Source organism: Eleginops maclovinus, chromosome 23 (assembly GCF_036324505.1).
Source record: "Eleginops maclovinus isolate JMC-PN-2008 ecotype Puerto Natales chromosome 23, JC_Emac_rtc_rv5, whole genome shotgun sequence".
NCBI classification, from domain to species: Eukaryota; Metazoa; Chordata; class Actinopteri; order Perciformes; family Eleginopidae; genus Eleginops; species Eleginops maclovinus.
Genome location: NC_086371.1, coordinates 10240231 through 10263451, shown reverse-complemented (window position 1 = coordinate 10263451; position 23221 = coordinate 10240231). Strand labels below are relative to the sequence as shown.

General features: G+C 39.2%; 1 protein-coding gene across 3 annotated transcripts; it reads left to right on the top strand.

Annotated features, from left to right (window-relative positions):
* The first annotated feature begins 666 nt into the window (after positions 1–666).
* On the top strand, positions 667–22858 carry arhgef6 (Rac/Cdc42 guanine nucleotide exchange factor (GEF) 6). Of its 3 annotated transcripts, none has more exons than XM_063876125.1 (22): positions 667–940; positions 1991–2074; positions 3779–3863; positions 6413–6531; positions 6842–7046; positions 7408–7460; positions 7986–8080; positions 8217–8312; positions 9225–9347; positions 11295–11433; positions 11588–11647; positions 13009–13155; positions 14127–14213; positions 14365–14446; positions 15100–15215; positions 15625–15804; positions 17092–17112; positions 18975–19071; positions 19291–19389; positions 19494–19593; positions 19873–19927; positions 20459–22858. In XM_063876125.1, exons 1-22 carry the CDS (start codon positions 776–778, stop codon positions 20579–20581), a joined length of 2331 nt encoding a protein of 776 aa, XP_063732195.1. In that variant the 5' UTR covers positions 667–775; the 3' UTR covers positions 20582–22858. The 3 variants fall into 3 exon arrangements, with proteins under 3 accessions (XP_063732195.1, XP_063732196.1, XP_063732197.1); XM_063876127.1 differs by lacking the exon at positions 667–940 and adding an exon at positions 1763–1900; XM_063876126.1 differs by lacking the exon at positions 17092–17112.
* The last annotated feature ends 363 nt before the right edge of the window (positions 22859–23221 follow it).

The following is a 23221-nucleotide window of genomic DNA, read 5'->3' as shown; positions in this document are numbered from 1 at the left end:
ATTGCCATAAGATTGTCGGCTTTAATCAAATATAGTTGTGAAGATACTGAGGTGTTTGAATCTTGAATCCTTGTGATGGTTAGGCTACATGTAACTTTTTTTGTGTATTTCGTTTTGTATTATACTTTGGTTGTAATTCCGAAGCTTCTCCAAAAGGTGATACACCCGCATCAACAGCTTTAACCTTTCTCATTTAAAAAACATATATTGAAACATCCCATTTCCTGCTTCAAATTCTTCATACATTGGTTCTAGCAAAAGTCACACAGCTTGTATTATAAGATTCATGACCCAATTTGTATGTTGACCAAAAAGCTTTTACTCTATCAGGATGCTTTGGGTTTCAACGGCAATGAAATAAAGTTTTGACTATTTACATGTTGGGCCTAAGGATTACATCACATCATTCCTACAATAGGTGACATTTTTCTCTTGCAGAAAATGCTGATGCATTTCACATATCACTTCCCTGGAGGTATTTCCTAGTCATTGCTGCATTTTAACGTGTAACATAATATTGGAGAAAGTGCCCTCTGCCAGCATGTGCTACTTTGCAGAGGGTAACGACTCCTGTCCATTGTTGAGGTGCCTATTTGCCAGTAGGGGTGATCATCAGTTTTGCGTGTAGAAACAGCGTCGTCCTTCCCCCACCGCCTCTTTTTTTTTTTAGTTCTAGCAGAAGTGCGGATGTGAGTTGCATATTGATACGGAACAGGCCGCCACTTTATTTCTTTTATAGCAATGCGTGCTTAGGCAATGATCATTTTGTGGAGCTATGAATCCAGAGGAGCAGACCGTAACGTGGTTGATATCACTCGGAGTGCTCAGCTCGCCTAAAAAGAACATAGCGGACCCGGAGGAGTTTTTGAAAACCTCGCTGAAGGATGGGGTCGTCCTGTGCAAGCTCACGGAGAGACTTATACCTGGCTTCACTCCCAAGGTGAGTTGTTGATCTAAGTTTACTAAGTCAACAAATGCCAAATGATCGACGGCTGCTGGTGAAAGAAAGGGAGGGGTTTGATAAAATGATACCGACATAGAACTTCTTCCTGCAGCAGGCCTCTCACTTCTCGAGCCGCGAAGTTTCAATAGCCGCCTGTGCGTATGGTATGATGCCTAATGAATCAAAATACAGGCACATTTGTTTAGTTTTAAGATATGAGATTACAAGATGTGGTTTCCTGTGAAGCAAGCGAAATGTTCCGCATTCTTGACATGAGTGAGTCGGTGTGAACACCCACCAAAACAGGACACATTATTCGGTAGGAAGAGTGCATGAAACATTGGACACAGGGCCATATTGGGGACAGTGAGCGTGGGGTTTCACTGGACTCGGTTTTAAACAACTTTTTCGACGTGATGAACTAACCATAATTACACGCTTAGTTGTTGAGATGACAAAGTTGATAATGACAAATAACAGTTGCAAAGACAGTTCGTCACTTCCTCCTGGAGTCTCTCCCTGTACGACCTCCCCCTTTGAAAAAAAAGCATCAATACAGCTGAAGCAGAATAAAACCGGAAGTAGTAACTTCTCTCTTTTCAGATTTACTACTTCGCCTTTTGTTTGTTGCTGTTGACCTTGTTTGGTTTGTAATACAATCCTCTAAACAAGAACAGTGTGATTGACTCAAAATCAAAATTCTAAATCGTTATACTAATTATATGTTTTAACGTTGCAATGCGGTGTTCAAAAATAACTTTATTTTGAAAGTTTGACAAGTGAGCGGATGTTTTGTTTAAATCTGTCTACTTTGACATTTCTGTGGTGTAATGATTTTGTATGCATGAAGGAGATCCCAGAAAGAATCCACAGTTATTTTTGTTAACTGTAGTTAACCAGATTTACTTAACTGTATACTACTTTAGTCGCTTTTATGTGTACCTAAATGAAATATTGGTAAGATTATTGTAAGGCTTGTGTCAGATGTGTGTCTGCCATACTAAGCCGTAGTTTGTGTTTATATATTTATTCTGTTTGTGTGCTCAGTATTGCCTGGATCCGAGAACTGAAACCGACTGCATTTCCAACATCAAGGAGTTTTTAAGAGGATGCACGTCTTTGAAAGTGGAGGTAAGTGCTTGTCATGTTTAAGTGTATACAAAGTGCAATGTTACTTATGACATGGGTTGCCCTTTTTTTTTAGATCCTCCTGAGCCCACTGCATTGTATAGACAACACTTAAACACACTCTTGCTCGTGTTGTGATCTGCTTAAACCCTGCTGGCATATGCTTTTCTCTCACATCCATGCTGTCAGTGACTCCGACTGACCAGACATGAAAGGACCTGTCCTGTTGTTTTGAAATGGCAACGATGTAGCTTTTACTTCCTTTTAAATTCCCTTTCTCTTGCATACTGCAGTGACCTTTATATTACTTCACGTTAAACCAATTCACTGGTCAATACACGGTATGGCTGTGTTGCTAAAAAGATTTTCTAATATTAGGAAGGGGCAAATCATTCACAGATGTTGGGAGTTTTCCCTGTCTCTGTACCAGCCTGTTTTACTGGACAGTTATTTGTCCTCTAGCTTTATAAATATTCCTTTCTGGTCTTGAGTCACCTCAGTTGGTTTCTTTAAACAGCTAATTGACTCAGCAAGCTGGCTCACTGCAGAGTCAAGTGGTTCAGTACTTCTGCCCAGCTGGCTTGTTATGTCTGGGAGGTCCCCTTTGCTTTTATCCACCAACCAAACCTTAGCCCATAATTAGACCTTTTGCGGTCCGCCAGTAGCTCATGGGCTGAAGTTTTTTGAGAGCCTATGTCAAATGTATTGGTCAGGGGATGTCTGTGGTGCTACGGCGAGCCCTACCCGTCCTTTTGGTCAGTGATGTGATCATGCTTAAAGTACTTTTTTTGTGCCATAGCAAAAAGTGCCTGTTTGTCCTGTGACTGCACAAAGGGAGCTGCTTTCACTTCTGCACTGAGATGCAGAAAGAGGAAGCGCAAATTACTGCTAAAGGACATTTTTAGCTGTGTTATTAACTGCATGACATTGTTTATTTGTTCTGGTCTTATACACTTACTGTAGTACTTTAATTTAACATGACATGACTCATTAAAACTACTGGGGCTGACCATGGTAAAGATGTCAATACTGGCACGTTATTACTGATCAATACTGTGATGTAAGACCTATCCACTTCCTTTTGTTTTTATTATTGTGTAAGGGGTTTCCAGTTTTTTTCTACTTTCAAATAACTAGTACAAAATGTTTTTCTATTCGTGTGTGTTTCTACCCATTTTTTTACACCATGAAAAGTGAGAAAAGTAAAATCTTGGTAGTGATGTCGACCCTCAGACTGATCCCACCTTACAGAGATGTAACAGTCACACTCTACCTCTAGGTGAGGTCGTTAACAACTCATGAGCAAGCCTGCATTGCTCAAACTCTACTGTATATTTAAGATGTTTCATTTAAAATGGGAAACTTTATCTGCTGGAGGAAAGAAGATAGCTATCTGAGTGAACAAGCAGTCTGACTGTTTATATCGTGAGCATCAGTGTGTGCGCGCAAGTGCACAGCGAATTGCAAATGAGACTGGCACTGTCTGTTTTATTACAAACCACTAAGTCACAAAATATGGGTCATCGTCAACATGTCGGTTTTTATCTCTGTCATGTTATAAGCTTATTCAAATCTGTGTGTGTGTGTGTATGTGTGTGTGTGTGTGTTTTTTGCTGCAGCGTCTCTGTGTAAATTTAGTGAGCCTTTTGTGTTGAACCTCGATTTTAACTTGCTGCTCTTCATCTTCTCTGCTCTTTTTCTATCCAGGGGTTTGAACCAGAGTGCTTATACACTGGTGAGAATTTTGGCAAGGTGCTGACCACTTTGCTGGCAGTCAACTTTGCCACACAAGGTAAGGGTTATGCCATCTCTCTGTTCTTCCAGTCCACCATTGTCCTCTCTGAAAGTATCAGATGGTATTGAGAAGTAATATAAAGTCTGAAATTACAGTATCCCAATGCGTATCCCTGGGCGCTGCACAATAGCTGCCCACTGCTGCTAGTACTAGGATGGGTTAAATGCAGAGGACCAATTTCACTGTGTGACTGATAAAGAGGGTTTCATTCTCCGATTCTAAAAACGTTTGAATTATATAAAGGCTGTACATTGCAGTAAATACAGCACATATTGCTTCTTTGGTGTTCATCGAAGAAGCATGATGTGTATGTGTAGATGCAAATATTCCAATGAAATGCTTGGGTGGTAAAAACGGGACATGGATCGACATGTTAGCAGCAGTTACTAGATGATTCTTTGTTATTCTGTATGTTACTGTTACACATTTGTGCTATGATGGGGGTCATTTTCACAGACTTTGTCCATGCAGCCCTTGTTAATCATGTTGAGTGTGTTTCCCATGGGCAGCTGGCATGGCAGTGTGTGTTTGGATCATGCTGAGTGCCATATTTACTCATGTGCAAACAAAGCTTGATACACAATGAATTTGATCCGCTTTTGCTCATTTTATTGGTTTTGATAATGTTGATTAAACTCAAAATGCATATTGTGACTTCTTATCCCTTTTAGACACACACATACATGTCCTTCCCAAGTGCATTTCTTCAGTAAGGTCACAGCTTCAAATGTTTCACAGTGCAGCAGCCCCAAAGCAATTTGTGCCTAATTACTTTTCTGGATATTCCTCATTTGGGGGCATTTAAGAGGTAATACCAGTCTCCCTCTAGTTTCCAGCTGCCAGAGAACCAGCAGGCTTACCATTATTAAGTCAGCTATTTTAGATGCATATACCACCCCTGCATGCTTCTGAAATGCACAATGTTCCAATCTGTTTGTGTTATTCCTGTGTAAATGACAGTAAATATTGAGATTGCAATTAATGATTATTTTTATTTCTGATTATTTAATTATTTTATAGAAGTCAGACATTTTTGGAAATTGATCATCACAATTTACCAGACCCCAATTTCATTTTCAATTTCACACTTCATGATATTACTCTCCTTTGGTTATGTGGCACATGTGCAATGACTAACTGTACGGGAGGCATGCCACCATGTGAAATGTGGACCACAAGCATCTGTCAGGTTTTTTTATATGCAAATCTTTGATATAGGCTGGCTATGCCCAGCAGCTGCTGTCCCATCTTCCAAAGTGAACTTGATTTAAAGTGGATTAGTCACAAGTTAGTTGACATGATCATACACAGGAGGCCTCCATCTTTTAACATGTGATTCTCTTCCAAGTCTGGCTTTTCTCCTGACTCTGTGTTTAGAATAAATGTTTCTTTAGGGGGATATGATTTTCAACATAGCCTGCACACAAAAATAACTTTGGTAACCTTAGAACTGACAGAAGGGCTTGTTAGTCTTCTCTGCGTGTGTTGGGAGTGGCATGTGGATCCATGAGCCCCACCTGAAGTTCATGAGGACTCTCCCGCTGCCTTTAGTGTCCTTCTCATCAGTTTGGCCTCCCTGACGTCTCAGCATATGGAAAGCAGTGGGGAATCTCCAGCCTTTAACTTACATAACATAGGTAGTAACACATGATCTGCTGATGAAACTAGATAACAGAAAAGAGTTATCTTCGTGTTTTTCACTGCCTGTAAATGAAAGTGCATGGAAGCATTTGTCAGCTTTATAGGTTCTAAGTTGAACACCTCATTGGATCTGAATTAGGGGTGGCTAAGACTAATGGTGCACTCTTATTTGTTTATTTATTCTTCTTGGAAATACAGTAGACCTGGCATGCATCCAGTTTGCATTTAATAGGGAGTCCTCAGTGAGGGTGTTTCTGTTGGTTAGTGTAAGAGGTTGCAGGGTTGTCATGTGTCATTTTTCAAGTGAGTACCAGCAACAAAATTGATCCCCCTGTCAGTGCACCTCAAGGACTGCACTTACACTGCAGGACAGCTGGCGGCTCCTGACACTAAATCACGGTTCCTCTGCTGCAGCGGCACAGTGATGACACTCTGGAGGGCGCCGGTATCATAAATTAGTTTTTTTTTCATTGAACTGCAGCGATAAGAGACAGTGTTGGTGGGGAATTTAGCTAAATATGTGTCAAGTAGATATAGCAATAAATATAGATAGTCATTACTGAAACATATTTATATTATAATCTAAAGACAGCATGCTGCATTCTTTCTTACAGCTGCTCTATCTAATGTGGTGTGCCAGCTTTGGTTGAATCAGATGATTCTATCAGGCATTGTTAATGTTTGTGTGTGTGTGTGCTCACTATCCTGGGGCTGTGCAGAGCAATAGACCATACGCGCATGAATTATCATCAAGTTGCCAGCCACTTCAAGTATGTGTACCTGTGTCAACTGTGAGGATGATCATGATGTGTTTTATATGGTGAAGGTATGTTCTTTACCTGATGAGAACTAACCATGTGAAAAATCTAAATAAAATAAGCTCTGTATTTCCACTGTGTCCATAGACTGTGCTGCTGAGAGATGTTCACAGTCCGGTGCCCACTCTCCTAGTCAGTCGACATCTTCACACACACTGTCCTCTGCCAAAACCAAAGGCTCTCTGCGTAGACAATCCAAATCAGTGGTATGGTACCTTTTTTTTAATATACTATTCATTTCGATGCTCTGTTTTTCTGTCTCTACTCATTTAACCTGCTTGAAACTGGTTCACTTATTTAGATTCTTCATTACATTTTGCACATTTATTTTTAGTTAATTTATTTATTATTAATCTCAAATGACTACACATTGCTCTCTCCTGCACAACAAAGAGATATAATATATCATGATAAGTCCAAAGCATTTCTTAAGAAGCCTAATTCAAAAGCTAAACGTGCAGGCAAAAGAGGAAATGCTGATATTTTTGTTTGTGTTGCTCACCGTCTCTCTAACAGGAGATGTCTGAGAACGGTGGAGGTGGGCAGGTGATGGTGAAGGCTCGCTTCAACTTCAAGCAGAACAATGAGGATGAGCTGTCATTCAATAAAGGCGACTTGATCCATGTGATGCGGCAGGAGGAGGGAGGATGGTGGGAGGGTTCCCTCAACGGCAAGACGGGCTGGTTTCCCAGCAACTACGTCCGGGAGATCAAACCCTGCGGTGAGTTGAGCCACACAATCAGGATCATTCATTCCTGAGTGTGATGCGGACTATAAGCTTCATAAGGTGTTTGTTTTTTTAAAGACTAATCAAATTCTAAATTTGGTTAAACTTTCATGGTAATTTACATTTTACACTTTATTTCAGAAGCAAAATTATAACATTAGAGTCTGATAATGCAGCATGTCATCCCCTGACACCTTTTCTTTTTTTAAATTGGTGTTTAAAATCTCAAACAGATTTTCAGAGAAGGTCTTTATTTTCTGAATATTCTGTTTAAATTATTTTTTTTCGAACTTTCTCGTACTTTTCTTGAAAAAGCTCTTAACAATTGTCTTATCCTTATATTTGTCCTCTACAGAGAAGCCTGTGTCTCCTAAAGGAACTCAGCTGACCAAGAACTACTACAGTGTGGTGAGTCAAAATGATGCAGGGCATGTAAAATGTCATACCACTTAGACGGATACCACTTACCAGAAGGCAGAAATTCATATAGTTTATGTCTTAACTGTTTATTTAGGTTTGTCAAAATTAAGCTTTTCGTACTCCTGCCCTGATTAAAAAGAAGGAAAAAAATGATCTAACAGATTAAATGAGTTATTGATAAGTTATGGAATGTGTAAATATGTCAACTGTTACAGAGTTTTATCAGCTCATAGTGGTTTTGTGAACACATTGTGTCTGTTTGTCATTTCAGTTATCTTCACTATGATAATTTTTCGGAAGTTATGTTGTTCTAAACTTCTAAAAAATACAACAAGTCGCTTCTCCGTTTTGAAATCGCAGTCACTTGTTTTTTCACATTTTGAGTGAAACATATCCAAGTGATCAAATATTGTTGACTAATAAAGACCAAATCATCTAGATGATTAACCAGTTTTAAAACTTTGCTTTTCTGAAATCTGCTAGCATATTCAGATTTTGTGCTGCTTTTTTCAGGTGGTGCAAGACATCTTGGAACATGAGCGGGAGTTTGTCAAAGAATTACAAACAGTGCTGAGTTGTTATCTACGACCCCTGCAAGCCAGCGACAAGTAAGAGCATGACACTTTGTGAAATAAGTGTTTAGACATGAGTCGATATTCTTGCTTACTGTACTTTCATGTTTAACTTGCATGTTGTAGGACAATCCCTACTGTCTCCTCTGATGCTAAATATGTGTATATTCAGGCTGAGCAGTGCAGACAGTGCCACCCTGTGTGGTAACCTGGAGGAGATACTCACCTTCCAGCAGGGACTGTGTGCGGCTTTGGAGGACTGTACCAAGTAAGTCATGCTTTACACGAACCTCCATGAAACCTATGTTAGTTTGCTCAATAAATTCAACATCTATTTTAAGAGGAGTTGTGCTTGTATTGTAAGTCAATATGAAATGACTTACAGAAAACGTTTTCATTTATGTTAAACAGCCGTTCTCTTCACTGCACGCTTACTATACATTACTGCCAAGTGTTACTCAAAGCATTTCGTGCTTCATTATATTTTTGCAATCACTTCCTTCCTCTCTGACATCTATTTTATTCACTTCTTCATGGTAGAATTCTAAACTTGCAAAGACTGGAAAAGCATGTTTTAAATAGGTAAATCATCATTGTCCCTTAGCCTCATACATTATTCCTTAAGTTTACTCCACATTCATTAATTTGGTGAATACTTGCACTGGTGTGGAAACTCTGACAAGCTACTGGAAACAAAGAAAAATGTTTTCACTGGCTTTGAATGCCATTTAAAAGTTCTGCCTTGTGGGGAAAATACATTCATACGTAGAAAGTATGGTATGCTTCGGAAAGTGGCCGGTAGGAATGTGAAATATCTACAATTCATAGAATACGGTTAACCACGTCATTTTAGCTTGACCCTTTGAAATGTCTTAAATAAGTCTCAAATACACTTGAGATGTTAGGATTATGTTGTCCGTTGTGTTCTTTTAATTGGAAATGAAACCAGGTGAGTGTTTAGAACCAGTATTCTGCCAGGTTTCAAAACTGCGAGTCCAGTCTTGTATTTGTCAGTAAAAACGTCTTTGACGGGATGAAGCCCTAAATAATGGCAGCTTTTCAGATATTTCCACTCCCAAGTTCTCCTCTGTTCTCTTGTCATATCTTTCTTTTCCTCAACTAGTCTCTTTTTTTTTTGTTCACCCTCCCCTAACATGTGCCTGTTTCTCTTACTTTGCAGAGTCTCCGAAGGCCAGCAGCGAGTGGCGGGCTCCTATTTAATCCTGATGCCTCAGATCAAGACTCTGTATCTGGCTTATTGTTCCAGCCATCCCTCAGCTGTTTGCATCCTCACTGATCACAGGTCAGCCCTGCACACAACACAGCATAACACAGCCTTTCACTGCCAAAACAACAAGTGTGATTGGCGATGTAAAACGTTAAAGTCACATTACAACTGTGGTAAAGGCAACGTATCGAGAAAAACTCACTCTTCCAAAGGAATGTGCACATGCATTTTAGTTGCTTGTCAACCAACACACTGAAATGACACAACCAGGTCAGCTTTTGTGGTTTGCTTCTGTTAGAAAACTTTTAACAAGCCCCTCAGATTTGGCTGCCCTCCCTGTGTCCCATGTAGGCACATTAGAGATTAGCGCTACCCATCTTAGTATATCAAACCTGCATTTTGAGAAATATAAGACAGATTTTTTTTGGTAGTGGGCCTTGAAGAGACACGTGCTAAAACGGATCGTATGATGAGTGTTTTTTTAACATTAAATCCTTTCTATTAAGGACTCAAATAAGAGTATGAACCTTAAACTTAGCATAATATAGATGCTTTTAGTCATTAAGAATAACTTTAAGGTTGCATTTTAAAAGTGTTGATATAAACCAGCAGGGGTCACAAGATGAATGAAATGACATGACATGATTTTATGGGTAGGAAATAAAATAAATAGAATAATATGTAACACAAATGTTGCGCAAAAATGTGGAAACCATCAGTTAAACCCACCTAAATGCCCAAGAATTACTTACCTTACACCTTTTCACCCTAATTTTGAGGCAAGTTGACATAGGTCTTTGTATTCGTGGCATTTTCTGAACTACTGCATGTTGTAATCTGTTGATGAGCTGCAGTTTATTTATTAACCACATGGTGTCAGGCTTCCCTTCTGTAAACGTCTAAGAGGCTCAACTAAGTTGGATCATTAATGTGAGACCTTCATATGCATTATTCCCATTAAGTGGGACCTGTTGTTATGAATATCTATTGCATTGATCATTCACTGTGAAATGGCAGAATAACTTTTAAATGATTTAATCTTGACTTATGTAGAAGTGGCGTTTCAGATTCTACGCTGTGAGCGGAACAATAATAAAATACAGGAAGCAGACCGTTGACAGGATACGTATAATTGTGGTTTTGTTGACAGGCAAGCAAGACACTTGTTCACAGTAAGCATATTCGCTTTTCAGTTGTGACCTTTACATTTACTCAAAGTTACTTGTTAGTGTTGCAACCGGGTAGTGTGCGATCAAGGTCTTAGACTACAGAACCTCATGAATGCTGTTACTTTCAAGTCATGTTTTCAGTTTTGCTATGAGGTGAGCATGTTGCAAAGAAGAAATCCAAACAACTATGACCTAATTTGTCATGCTATTAACACCATTACAGTCGGTTTTGGTTCAGGCTAACACGAACCCGAGATGTGACATACTGTGTGTTTTTTTATCATTGGGTTAGTTTTTGAATAAAATGGAAACCTTGGGTGGTTACATACTGTATGTGTTGCCCACTTTCCTGTCCTCATTAGAAAGTGAGATGTTTTTAATTACCTCCTCAGAGAATGTTTTTTTAATTCAGTGAGTAATAATATTATGTGTTTGCGTTGTGTCTCAATTAATTAATTCATTGTATTTTTGTCCCTGTATGTAAATGCACCTTTTGTAGTGTAGGCGCACATAATGAACGGTGGACTTCCATTTTCCATTTTCACACTTTAAATCTATCTTTTTTTCCACTTAACCTACACAATTTGCATACATTATAAGAAATGACCTTCTTGCAGTTCAAAGCAACATTTTATTTTATGGTAAAACCCTTATGTATCATACATTTCGTATTAATATACATTTTTAATTCAACCCAATGAAATTAGCACCAAAGAAAATGTTGTTTTAGTTATGATTTTATGGTCTTTCAATTTTCATCATCAGAAACATAATCCTTGAGCTGTTTAGTCAGTCATTATAAACCTTATAATCTAAAAACATTTACAAGTGTTTTTGTTTGTGTGTTCAACAGTGAGGAACTAGACAAGTTCATGGAGAGCCAGGGAGCCAGTGCTCCGGGAATCCTGGCCCTGACCACCAGTCTCAGTAAGCCCTTCATGAGGCTCGACAAATACCCCACGCTGCTGCAGGAGCTGGAGAGACATGTGGAGGTACAGGAGAAAGTATATATATATATATATATATATATATATATACAGTATATATATATTTCCGACAATGTACCTTATTTTTAATCTCTGAATTACTTGGTATATTACAGAATATTCAGGATGTTTGCTGATGTGTTGTTTATTTCCTCCACAGGAAGCTCACCCAGACTATGCTGACATTGTAAAGGCGACAGCAGCATGCAGGAGTTTAGTGGTAAGTGTGGGACGTCCCCGGGGTTCTACATGCTCAAACTTTATAAATAAAATATAGCAATCCATATCATTTCTTTTAATCTCCACCTTTGATTGAGCTTGTTCTGTACAAAATTATACTTAAAGTTATACAACCTATTTTGTATCAGTTGCCACAGTTACTTTAATTGTTCCATCATCTGCCATGACTGCTCCTGGGCATAGTTACTGCAAACAACTTATTATTTGGTAACTATCTTGGCAATAGCTACAAATAGCTCCCATGAAAAATAAAAGCACTACCCTCTTCTGTTTTGGTTGTGCAAAACTTACTTTGTTAAATAGTTAGAATTGCAAATTGAAACAAAACTAGGAGAAACAAGCTAAACAAAGATGGTGTCATTATTCTCATCATTAACTTCATAATGATAATTAAAAGCTTTTTAAATGTATGCTATTATATTTTGACATTTATGTTATTAACTGACTGAAATACTAAAATTAAATCACTCTTGTGTTGGTTATTGTGAAGTTGTTATGACATCACCTCTGTTGTCAGATGGGTTACACAATAATGACATTGTAATGTTACTAAGCAATCCCGAATCAATCAACCACAGGTCTGGAGAGAGGCAAAACATAATGGAAGTTTGTGCTGCATGTTCCTACTGTGGGTGTAAACTGAAATGCCATTTTAGAAGAGACGGATTAGAAGCAAGTTACTGCATTGTACTGAATTGAGTGAAGATCACTCTGAGACACAGTTTCCTCAGTAAAGCACTGAGTTTCTAGAATAGATGAGGTGACTCACACTTGTCTCTTCAGCAGAGCTGCACAGCAATGCAGGAAAAAAAACACAAATGTTGTCATTTGCAAGTCTCATTGTTCTCTGTGTGGTTGGGTGGGCAGGCGCTAGTTACAACCTCTGTATGGCACAGAACATCATTTTTTGTTCAATGTGCTGTGGAAATGAAAGCTGCTGCATTGTCATTTTTGCTGTTTGAACAGGGAGCGCCCCTGCATAGCACCTGAAATTGTTATTCATGTTACTATATGTTGCAGGTTACTCACTAAACTTCTGAAAAAGATGTAAATTTAAACTGTTACGTTTTCTAAAGCAGGAAAAAAACCCTGTTGCACATTACTCAGTATTTCTAAAAATCAGGAAACCACCTTTTTTTATAAGAGTTTATTTCACATAATTTGGACTTAAAATCCAGAAATCAAGAACATATTTGAATAGCAGCTTATTCTGAGGGGACCTTATTTCGTTTCCAAATCTATCCAACGTGACCATAAATATCTCACTGTAAACTATGAATTGTGTTACACTATCTTTGATGGGTCATTTTTATTTGTGTGTTTGTCTACATGTGTGTTTAGACACAGTGCCAGGAACTGCGAAAGCGTAAGAACCTGGAGCTCCAGATCTTGTCAGAACCGGTGCGGGGCTGGGAGGGAGACAGCATGAAGAGCCTCGGTCACGTGGCCTACATGTCCCAGGTCCACATCAAAAATGGGTCCAGTGAGGTGAGATGTTTAGGCTTTGACTGCAGCCTTTGGACTGACAAAAACTATTGTCAGTCCACAGAGTATAGTGTTTGCATAGTGAAAGCTTCGTATGGGTTCCATTCAGTGAAAGAGGATGAATACACAAAACCTGCATACCTGAGAGAAGACTGTAAGAAGGACTTTTATTTGGTTTTTTTGGTTTTTGTATACAATATATTGTCCTAGATTGAGACTACATGGGGTTTCGATGCAGACAGCGGAAGTATGAATGGTTTTTGGAGGTGAAGTGCTCTAGTTTGACTTAAAGTCTCACTATAATGAGTTAAAAGCACTGATGGTAACTTAAATTCCAAAACCCCAGAGTTGTGTCAGTCATTTAACTTAGGCTCTATGCGTTATAGGGTTCCCAATGTCAAAGAATCGTGAAGGCAAAAATCCATCCTCCTTTTTTTGGTTATTTAATTTCCTACTGGTATCAAAACAGAAACCTATGTAGGCCATAAGCATTCTGAAAACCATCTGTTCTTTCTTGTGTGGTTTCTGTAAGGGTTTACTTTGAAACAGTGGTTGGAAGGTAGTCGACTGAATGCTCTATCTTTTGATCACCAGCAACCACTTTTCAACCACCAAATGTATTAACGGCAACTAATGTAATTTTCCATGTGTATTACAAATAACAACTCTTAATTTATTTATACTTGAACTACTCACTTAACTTGTGCTTTACAGAATAGCAAAGTGGTTTAACTAGAGTATTCTTACAAAATGCAGGATGTGAATTAATTGTCACATAAACTCTATTGATAATCTATTAAACGTCCACAGACAATGCAACACTTTTAATTGTCGTTTCGTAACCTATAAGCTCTTGAAATGTTATAAATACACTGAAAACTAACAGGATCCGCTACAGAGACCTTCCTTTAACTGACTGTTTAAATGTATTTGTTCCTACATTACAACTACATGTTTTTGTGTCTTTCTTGCAGGAAAAAGAGGAGCGCTATCTTATGCTTTTCCCTAATATGCTAGTCATGCTTTCCGCCAGTCCCCGAATGAGTGGCTTTATTTATCAGGTGAGGAGTGTCCCTGACATCATTCATTCATGAGCATATTTGCTATTTGAATACATTTGTATTTATTGGGCACATAATTTTAGTAATTGCAGGAGTCTCTCCTCTACAATATGTTGCCTTATTTCCTTTTTTTTTTGTTCGTCCCCTTCAGGGAAGACTACCGCTGACAGGCACCACAGTCACAAGACACGCGGAGGATGCAGACAATGCCCACTATGCCTTGGATATCACAGGTTTGCATCGGAAGTTCTTGAGAAAATGACTAATCTTCTTTAGTTTAGTTGAAGCAGTCCTGCATCATTCAGAATCCTATATAAAGCACCATTGAACAGCAGTGGGATTGTGTATTCAAAACTCTTAAAGTACTTACTAATGTTACTCAATATGAGATTACTATAAACATTTTGAATCCCATTTAGTCGAGGCATCCCTTTTTCCCTTTGAAATATTCATGCTGGTGTCCAAGCAGTCAATAAAAGGACATCAGACTTGCCCTACTGTTGCAGATGACAGTTACACACGTGAATAGGGATAGAACATTTGATTCAGATAATCCCTTGACTTGCACATTAAGAAACGTAATTCTCCATCAGGATATACCAAAACGTATTTCTTCACATGCCTTACATTCTAAAGGCATATCCTTTAGTTTATGGCATCTTTGTTAAGAGGTTTGTTAATTTTCTGGTTAGTCATGTATTGCCACAGTGCATGAATTGCTCATTTTTGCCGAGATATTTGAAGTAGACCTACTGTGTATTTTCTATGATGCGTGCATTTCCTAAACGGCAGGTTCTGCTTGTGGTTGTAGCATGTGTTGACTTTTGAGCAGCAGTAGGTAACTTTCACTAAAGGAAGTGTGTATGTGTGTGTTTCTGTGATGCAGGAAGTCTAATCGATCGCGTCACAGTGTTCTGCAGTAGTTCCCACGAGTTACAAGAATGGCTCGAGCACCTTCAGCCCTTCACCAAAGGGGGAAGCCCTGCAGGGACAATCTTGAAGGTTAGTGCACACACACATGCACACAAACATGCACACAAACACACACACTTGTACAGTAAACAGTAAAAGCATTACCAAGAGTGAACCCTGCAACATAATGAGGTGTAGACATTAGGCTTATCTCTCATTGCACGTACAGCCGCGGAAAAAATTAAGAGACCACTTCAGCATTATCACTTTCTCTTGTTTTATTTTTTATAGGTATGTCTTTTGAGTTAAATGATTTTTTTTATTGTATTCTATAAACCACTGGCAACTTTTCTCTGTGTTCGAATTCAACAGACACTGGAATGGCTGCCATACATGTAGAGATGAAGATTTCAGAATCATTTGGAGTGGTCTCTTTTTTTTTTTTCCGCAGCTGTATATTTCTCATGCTTGTCTCCTTTCCTTTGATTGTCCCATGCAGACTGTAGAAGGCAAGCCACTGAGCATGGTCGGCACCCCAACTCACCTGTCCCATCTGGGCAGCCTCAGCGCCGTCAGCCGCGGCCCCTTGGAGCCGCCAAAGATCAGCAAGCCCTGGTCCCTCAGCTGTCTGCGCCCCGCACCTCCCCTCAAACCCTCTGCTGCTCTGGGATACAAAGAGGTAGGAGGTCTTAGCGCTGCACAAACAAACCCACTCACACTTTTTTATGCATTTCATCTCCTATAAGAAGTCACACATTATTAGTCAGAAACCACAAGGAGTTTACCACATCTACCACGTCTATATCCCCCCTTCTGAAGAAAATGTGCAAGCATGCAAAAACAACACAAGGGAAGTTGACCTAATTAGACGTACTATAAATTGAAACATATTCAGCAATCAAAGATATTCATACTCCGGCTTGATCACAATATATATTTATATAATTACTCAGTGAAAAAACTGGATTACCTATAGACATCATTTCTGTGCATGTTCAACGCCTATCATTTTCTTTTGTGTCTTAGTACCATAGTAGCTTTCAGTGTGTAGAGTTATTAATATTTAATCACTTGTAAATTGAGTGCTTTCCATCAAGAGGATATAACTTTTCATCCATATTCCTTAGTAATGTTTAGACGTGTAAAAAAACCCGCAAACTACCTATGTTCTTAAAACCTGTTCCTGTGGCGTGATGACAACAGGAAAACCCATCAGTGCTTTGCCCATCATTTATGCTAATTAGGGAACACAGGGACTGTAAGGTAACAAGAACTATTATTGTTACAATCATTTATGCAGTGGAATAAATTCAAATCACTTCGGATGTATCTGAAACACAGCAGGGGATGATTATGGACTGAGGACGACCCTCTCACAGCAGCGTCCCTATATGGAACAGGGCCATGAACAATGACCTTAATAAAATCTGTCTTTACCCTGCGATGAAATGGCTGCCGCGAAAAAGGAGCTATTCTAGTGAACAGAGCATGATCCCCAGCTGTCTGGCATTGAGCCTACCGGTGGTTTTGAGCTATGAGTGGTATGGTTGTGATTTGATGGTGTGTGTGGGAGGTTGAAGCTTTTACATTGATTAGTCAGTACTTTAAAGTACGTTTAATTTAGCCTGAACATTTGTTGAATATATGTCTACAGTAAACGTGCGTATTGGTATTTAAGTTTGACAAGCTGTAATTGAATATTGTCCTCTTATCTATGAAAAAATACCCAAGCGTGTAGTAAAATCTTATTTTCTTGCATGCATCATAACTTTCTTTCTGACGATTTCCCCAAATATCCCTTTTTTCTACATGAAGTAACCACCCTGTTCCGCTTACACAAAGAATAGGTGAATGGAAGACGGGGGTGTAAAAATGATCACTATTAACTCTCTATCACACCCTTCTCTCATTGTATTTTTCATGCACATTTCCCCTTTTTTCTCTTTCTCCATCCTGCCTTCTGTAGAGGATGTCTTATATCATGAAGGTAAGGTTAGATCTCACTGTGTTTCTATCTGTGTGTGTGGGTAAGGATGTGGTTTGGGTGGGGTTGGGGGGGGTTCAATGGGGTTGCCTGTGTGTGTGTTTGCGCTGTGCTGCTGCATTCCTTTGCTCTGTTTGCTTCACTCTTCTCTCATAGTCACCTGTTGGATTTCTGTTTTCTGCGGCCCTGCGTGTCTGCTCTTTTTCCTCACTCTGAATAGAGTCAAGGTTTCTCTGACCATGTATTATATCAGTAAAAAAAAACGTTCCTCAGTTTGTTTTCCTCCCTACGTTTTGTGGCTGCAAAAAAGTTCCAGTGCTGCATTTCATTCCACTACTTTCTTTCCACGCATATCCTTTGTCTCTCCAAAATCACTATGAAACGTCAAGATCTAATAAGAACATAGTGTTATAGGGGGTTTACATGTGTTTGGAGAAACGTGTGGGAACTACAACGTTTCCCAGGTGCAATGATGTGTATTAGACATCACAATGATCAACAGTCATTATTGCCAAGGCGGTTTTTAAACTCAACTCCAAATGAATGCTTCTCTGTGTCTCCTGGACATGTCGGCAGATGTTCAACATGTTGGACAATCATCTTTATGAAGCAATCATATGACAAACCCTTGTGTTGTTCAGCTTCTTGTGAAGGTCATCTGCTGACAAGTGGCTGAAAAAACCCTAACATGCAGGTGTAAAGTGACATGGCCATGACTGCACTGAGCAGTATGTACTCTAAGCAGGTCATTAAACGCTGCTAATCTTGGCGCGGAAATAATCGACACACAAACCTTTTTAACCTCCCACTGTTGTACACAATGAGTACACAGACATGTCAGTCAAATGCGCCGATGTAAGTCTCTTGAGTCCCTGCACAGGTTTTGAGAAACACGATTATGATAGCTCATTTACTTATCTTGATTTTCGTGAAGAGTCTGTGGAGTTCCAGGATACCTTTATGTATCGCTAAAGCAAGCAATTGCTTAATATCCATTTCGTTTTGCTCTGCATTCCAGAGAAAGACAGTGGGTAAATAACGTAATGAATGATGCTATAATAACATGCGACAAGTAACACCACACATCTGCGTTGGTGTGAGCCCATCAGCATGACTAAACTGCTTAATTTAGTGATTTATTTATTCATCAAACCACAGCTTTTAATGTGCTCAGGGGAGGAAACAGACCAGTTTTCAAACAAGGAAATGAACCCAGGCGCGGCAGCGAAGAGAAATTGCACCACACTATTGTTGTTTCTAGAAAAAAATGTAAGTAGTATCACAGCTTTCTTGGCTTTGTGAACACTTTTACCAAAGGTAAAGCATTTGTGACAGTATTCGTTGTTGGGTAAAAAATGTTACGATAATAAAACCAAAACATTTCAATTACCTCTTCCTTTACGCTTCATTAGGCTGGTTTTATTTTAGCATAGATGGATTACCTAGCTGGCTTTTGTTTTGACCAAATGCTTGCTGCCTTGTCTGTTGATAGAATTTTGTTCTCCTAATGTTGTGTGTTCATAAGGGATGCGCGTCCCTGTAAGCTTGCATTCTGTTTTGGTTTGGAGCCTTGGCTTTACAGGTGTGTGTGTGTGTGTGTGTGTGTGTGTGTGTGTGTGTGTGTGTGTGTGTGTGTGTGTGTGTGTGTGTGTGTGTGTGTGTGTGTGTGTGTGTGTGTGTGTGTGTGTGTGTGTGTGTGTGTGTGTGTGTGTGTGTGTGTGTGTGTGTGTGTGTGTGTGTGTGTGTGTGTGTGTGTGTGTGTGTGTGTGTGTGTGTGTGTGTGTGTGTGTGTGTGTGTGTGTGTGTGTGTGTGTGTGTGTGTGTGTGTGTAAATGTGTACTGAATTTGAATTCTCACCCCTCCAGGACTCCAGTAAGAGCCCGCGGCCCATGAAAAAGTTCCTGCCTGGCAACAGGAAGAAAGAGCGGAAGCCGTCTGATGATGACGTTCACACGAGGAAAAGTATGAGTTTGATCAAATTATAATACAGTATATAATTGTGTGTGTTCCAGTTCATTGCATGTCTGTGCATATTTATTCTTGATGTAGTGCCCGTTACCAGCCCTTAACATTTTCAAATAGAAGAGAAATGTGTGTGTCACGGTATTTAACATATGTGATTTCATCTGATATTGTTGTTATTTACAATATTAACTTTTTTGTATATGATTTAATCTCCAGGCACAGTGGCGCTGGAGGAGGACGCCCAGATACTGAGGGTGATTGAGGCGTACTGCACAGGAGCCAGCCTGCATCAGACAACCACGGGCGCTCGTTTATGTAAGGAAAATGTCTCTTTAATGCCTTCTTAGATTGCACATCTCTAACGGCTGATAGAGCCATGAATCAAACATTTTTTCATTAATTTCTGTGTGTTTGCGCAGCGGTGCGGAAAGAGTGTGTCCCTCAGGTGCTCCTGCCAGAGGAAGAGAAGATCATTGTGGAGGAGATGAAGAGCAATGGGCAGACGGTTATTGAGGAAAAGTAAGCATATGATTACTTTTCCTCAATACATTTTCATTTCTTGGCAGGGACTTTTCATTATCGGTATTTGGGTCCTGATTTTCTCTGTAATCAGGAATACGTTACTGATCTTATTTGTGCTGTTGGGACATGAATCACCAGACAGACTGATCTCGGGTTGAAAGACAGTGAAACATTGATAACCAAATAGAGTTTTTACCCGGTCCATACAGGAGCAGATGTGTGTAAGGGGAAAATAGATACTGTCCAGCAATACTTACTTTTCTCTATTTGTTTCAGGAGCCTGGTCGATGCTGTGTACGCTTTAAAGGATGAGGTTCATGAACTGAAAAAGGTTTGTGGTAGTTTAGTTTGACTAATGTTCTGAAGTTGTTGTGTATACTTAAGCCGCAGCAATGTTTATTTTAAGGCACGCATCAATGAAATTATCTAACGACAATTTATGGGATTACATTTTTTCTTTTTATTTATTAAGAAAATGATTTATTAAGAATTGTTCCTTTTTTTAAACAAGTGAAATTTATTTTTCAACAGCATATACCTAATAATATGGCAAGACATTAACAAATTATAAAGACAAGATTTACATTTTTTAACTAAAGAAATGCCTTTGAATTTAAATTAAAACGTCTATTTTAACATTAATTGATTAAAAGTATGAGTATACAGCTAAATCCACCATTTCTCCACTTATTATGGCATCATTTAATTGCTTGCCAACATACATGCGCTTTAATTGTCATGAGCTAAAATCAGCCAAAAATGTCTGCTTGCCGACGTTTCCCAGCTGTCTATAGTGTAAACTTCGCAAGCAAGAGCCGTTAGGCAGCCTGTTAAATGCTTCTATTGCCTGTGTGTTTTACAGGAGAATAAGTGGATGAAGCAGTTTCTGGAGGAGGAGCAGAAGTCCCGCAAAGATCTGGAGAGAGTGGTTCGAAAACTGGCCAAGCAGAAGAACGACTGTGCTTGGGATGACGGCGCCCACTGAACGCATTCACACAATCATCCTCCCCCGAGTGTGGCTGTGTGTGTATGTGTACATTTATGTAAGCGTGCTTGTGGAGGGTCAGGTGTGCGCGTGTGTTCCTCTCTGTCGCATGTTCATATTTCAATCACACACAGCAGTGAGTCAAACCCCCCCCCGCCCACTCAAGACGATGTGGTGCTGGAGCTTGATTTGACATTTTCAATGAAACCTATCTTCCTGATCTAGCTGCAGTACATGGGACCACAGGTTTGTTTCTCTTTAATGAAGCAGCTCAGCTAAACCAAGTCTGGTAGGGGTGGGCTGTTTCAAACATTCTGCCTCTTGGCAACTGGCACTGTGAACTCTGCACCGACAAATGGAACAATCTTGGACAAAGGACAGAGAATAGTCTGCTGCTTCTTTTGCTTCAGTCTGAAAAAGAAAAAAGGAGTTCGGAGCCATCAAGCCCAATAGGAATTATCCTGCATGCACAAGGACTGTTTTTCTCCTCATACCACTTTGTTTTGTCTTTGTCACAAGGACCAGCAGGATTCATGGATTTTTCAAAAGAATGTGCAATTGTTATTTTTGTACATTTACATTGACAGTTTCCAGACCTTTTTGGTGGTGTTAAAGCAATTCAAACAGGTTAAATCATTATGCTACATTCAGTTTTTTTCCAAATCTAGCCTTCAACTGTTCATTTAAAAACTGCATGAGTAGTTCTACAGTTTAAGTTCTGCATCAGAAATGTGATAATCACGATTTTCAGATATATAGTCCAAAGCTATCAGGGATGCAGCTTCATATTATTATAGAACTATGTATCATTTATATATAAGAGTACACACATATGAACAGATGTCACCCCTACTCTCTTTACTAAAATATATTCAAGTATCATTTTAACATAATTACATAACCTTGCTTTATTTCAAATTTTAAAAGATTATTTATTTTTCACCCAAGCATTTAATTGTAGTGTTAGCCTTATAGATATAGTGTTGCTGCCTTTACACCTGCCTGGAGTTTTATTAAACTTAATTGATATGTAAATGCGGCAAAAAAATACTTGTTTTGGCCAAGGGAAATTTATATTTTTTCATCACAAAAGAAGAAAAATGACTTTACTAATGACAAAAAACGAGTCAGACTTTGCAGCCTGTTTTTTGCCTATTATGACAACAGGAAATCAACAGAGAGATTTATTTGTGGTTGTAGAGCTCATCTGTTTAAGTGCCTCCCGAAGGGATCCATAAACTAAAGTTTAAAACCGGACTGGGACTAAATGCATGATTTATATTGAGAGTGTCGCAGGTGGTTTGTTGTTATATTTCAATAAGAATGTCTCAAGCTTAATGGGTATATATTGGGTCTGAAAAACATGCAGGGCTTTGCATGCTTCTTTGAGATGCAGCGTCTTCACAAAGACCCACAGCGGTACATTTCCTCAAAAGGTTGAGTGTGTGCGCTGTTATCTTCCCTCGCTGCAGTGGATGCTATAGATGCAATAAGTGACTGCTTTAATGACCGACCTCTGGGTGAGTGCCAGCATGGTGAGCCAGATTTTGGGAGAAATTGCAATAATAATGAATGAATTAACCCAATTTATTAACCAAAAATGGCCAGACCATGTGGTTAAGCCACCACACAGGTAGGCTATCATTATCTCCCTTTATTTAATCAAGTCTGTTGGTGTTGATTGTTTTTTGCTCAATGTTAAGGTCCCAATTTTCATCACAAATGATCCAAAATGTAATAATATTGAAATACTGTACAATCCCTGTAGGGAAGTGCCGAGTTGGGAGGTCAGAGCAGCGTGTTGGGTACAAAGCAGCCCCTCTTACATCTGCAGCACAGTTAGTGTTTTGCTCAAGGGCAGTTCAGCAAGGAAAAAAAGCTGATCTTGAATTGTTATTGTTAATAGGACGCTCAGTTGGCAGCCAGATTCTCTCCAGCGTTACGGAGACTCTGCTTCCTGTACAGATGTTTGACTGTCTTATCATATGTTCACTGTTAAGATTAACATTGTTGCTGTTCCTGCACCCTAAATTGTTTTCATTAAGTACCACATACTGTCTTTTTTCAATTCCCAAAGGCCCCAGTGAGCACTTAATTGTAGTATGGGGTTGAACTTCGGTTTCATCTGGTTAACCTCCAGATCACTGTGTATTGTCTTTGAAAGGTTCTATGCAATTATTGTTGTTGCAAGTATTGTCATGTTTTTTTTTTTTTTTCTAGACACTCTGTACTTTGTGTTTGGTATGGTCATTCTTTTATTAAAAATGTAATATAATACATCGAGTTTGACATTCATTTCGACAAGTGAGAAATGGGAACAGTAAAACATTACTTAACCACACAGCATAATCTGCATGTTCACTCAGTCATTCTGGAAAATCCACTTAGACTGGTTTTCTCATGTACACTGTGTCATTCTTGTGGTTCAGGAATTTGTAAGTTTTTCAGATTTTGACAGAACGAAACCCTTTACAGGATGGAAGGAGCGACTAGAATAGACGACATCCTGTGAGAGCATGCCGCCTCTGCAACCCTACACACCTCCATAGAGATTCACTCTTTCCATGCTCCTTTATACTGTTTTTGCTCTTGATGGCAAAGGGGTACAAGATTCTCACCAAACCTCATATTAGTCATCAG

Excerpts from the sequence above, each read along its gene's own strand:
- arhgef6 (XM_063876125.1), top strand. The coding sequence starts at position 776 with ATGAATCCAGAGGAGCAGACCGTAACGTGGTTGATATCACTCGGAGTG. Across the intron at positions 941-1,990 it reads TACCTGGCTTCACTCCCAAG|TATTGCCTGGATCCGAGAAC; the intron begins GTGAGTTGTTGA and ends TTGTGTGCTCAG. Across the intron at positions 8,313-9,224 it reads GCTTTGGAGGACTGTACCAA|AGTCTCCGAAGGCCAGCAGC; the intron begins GTAAGTCATGCT and ends CTTACTTTGCAG.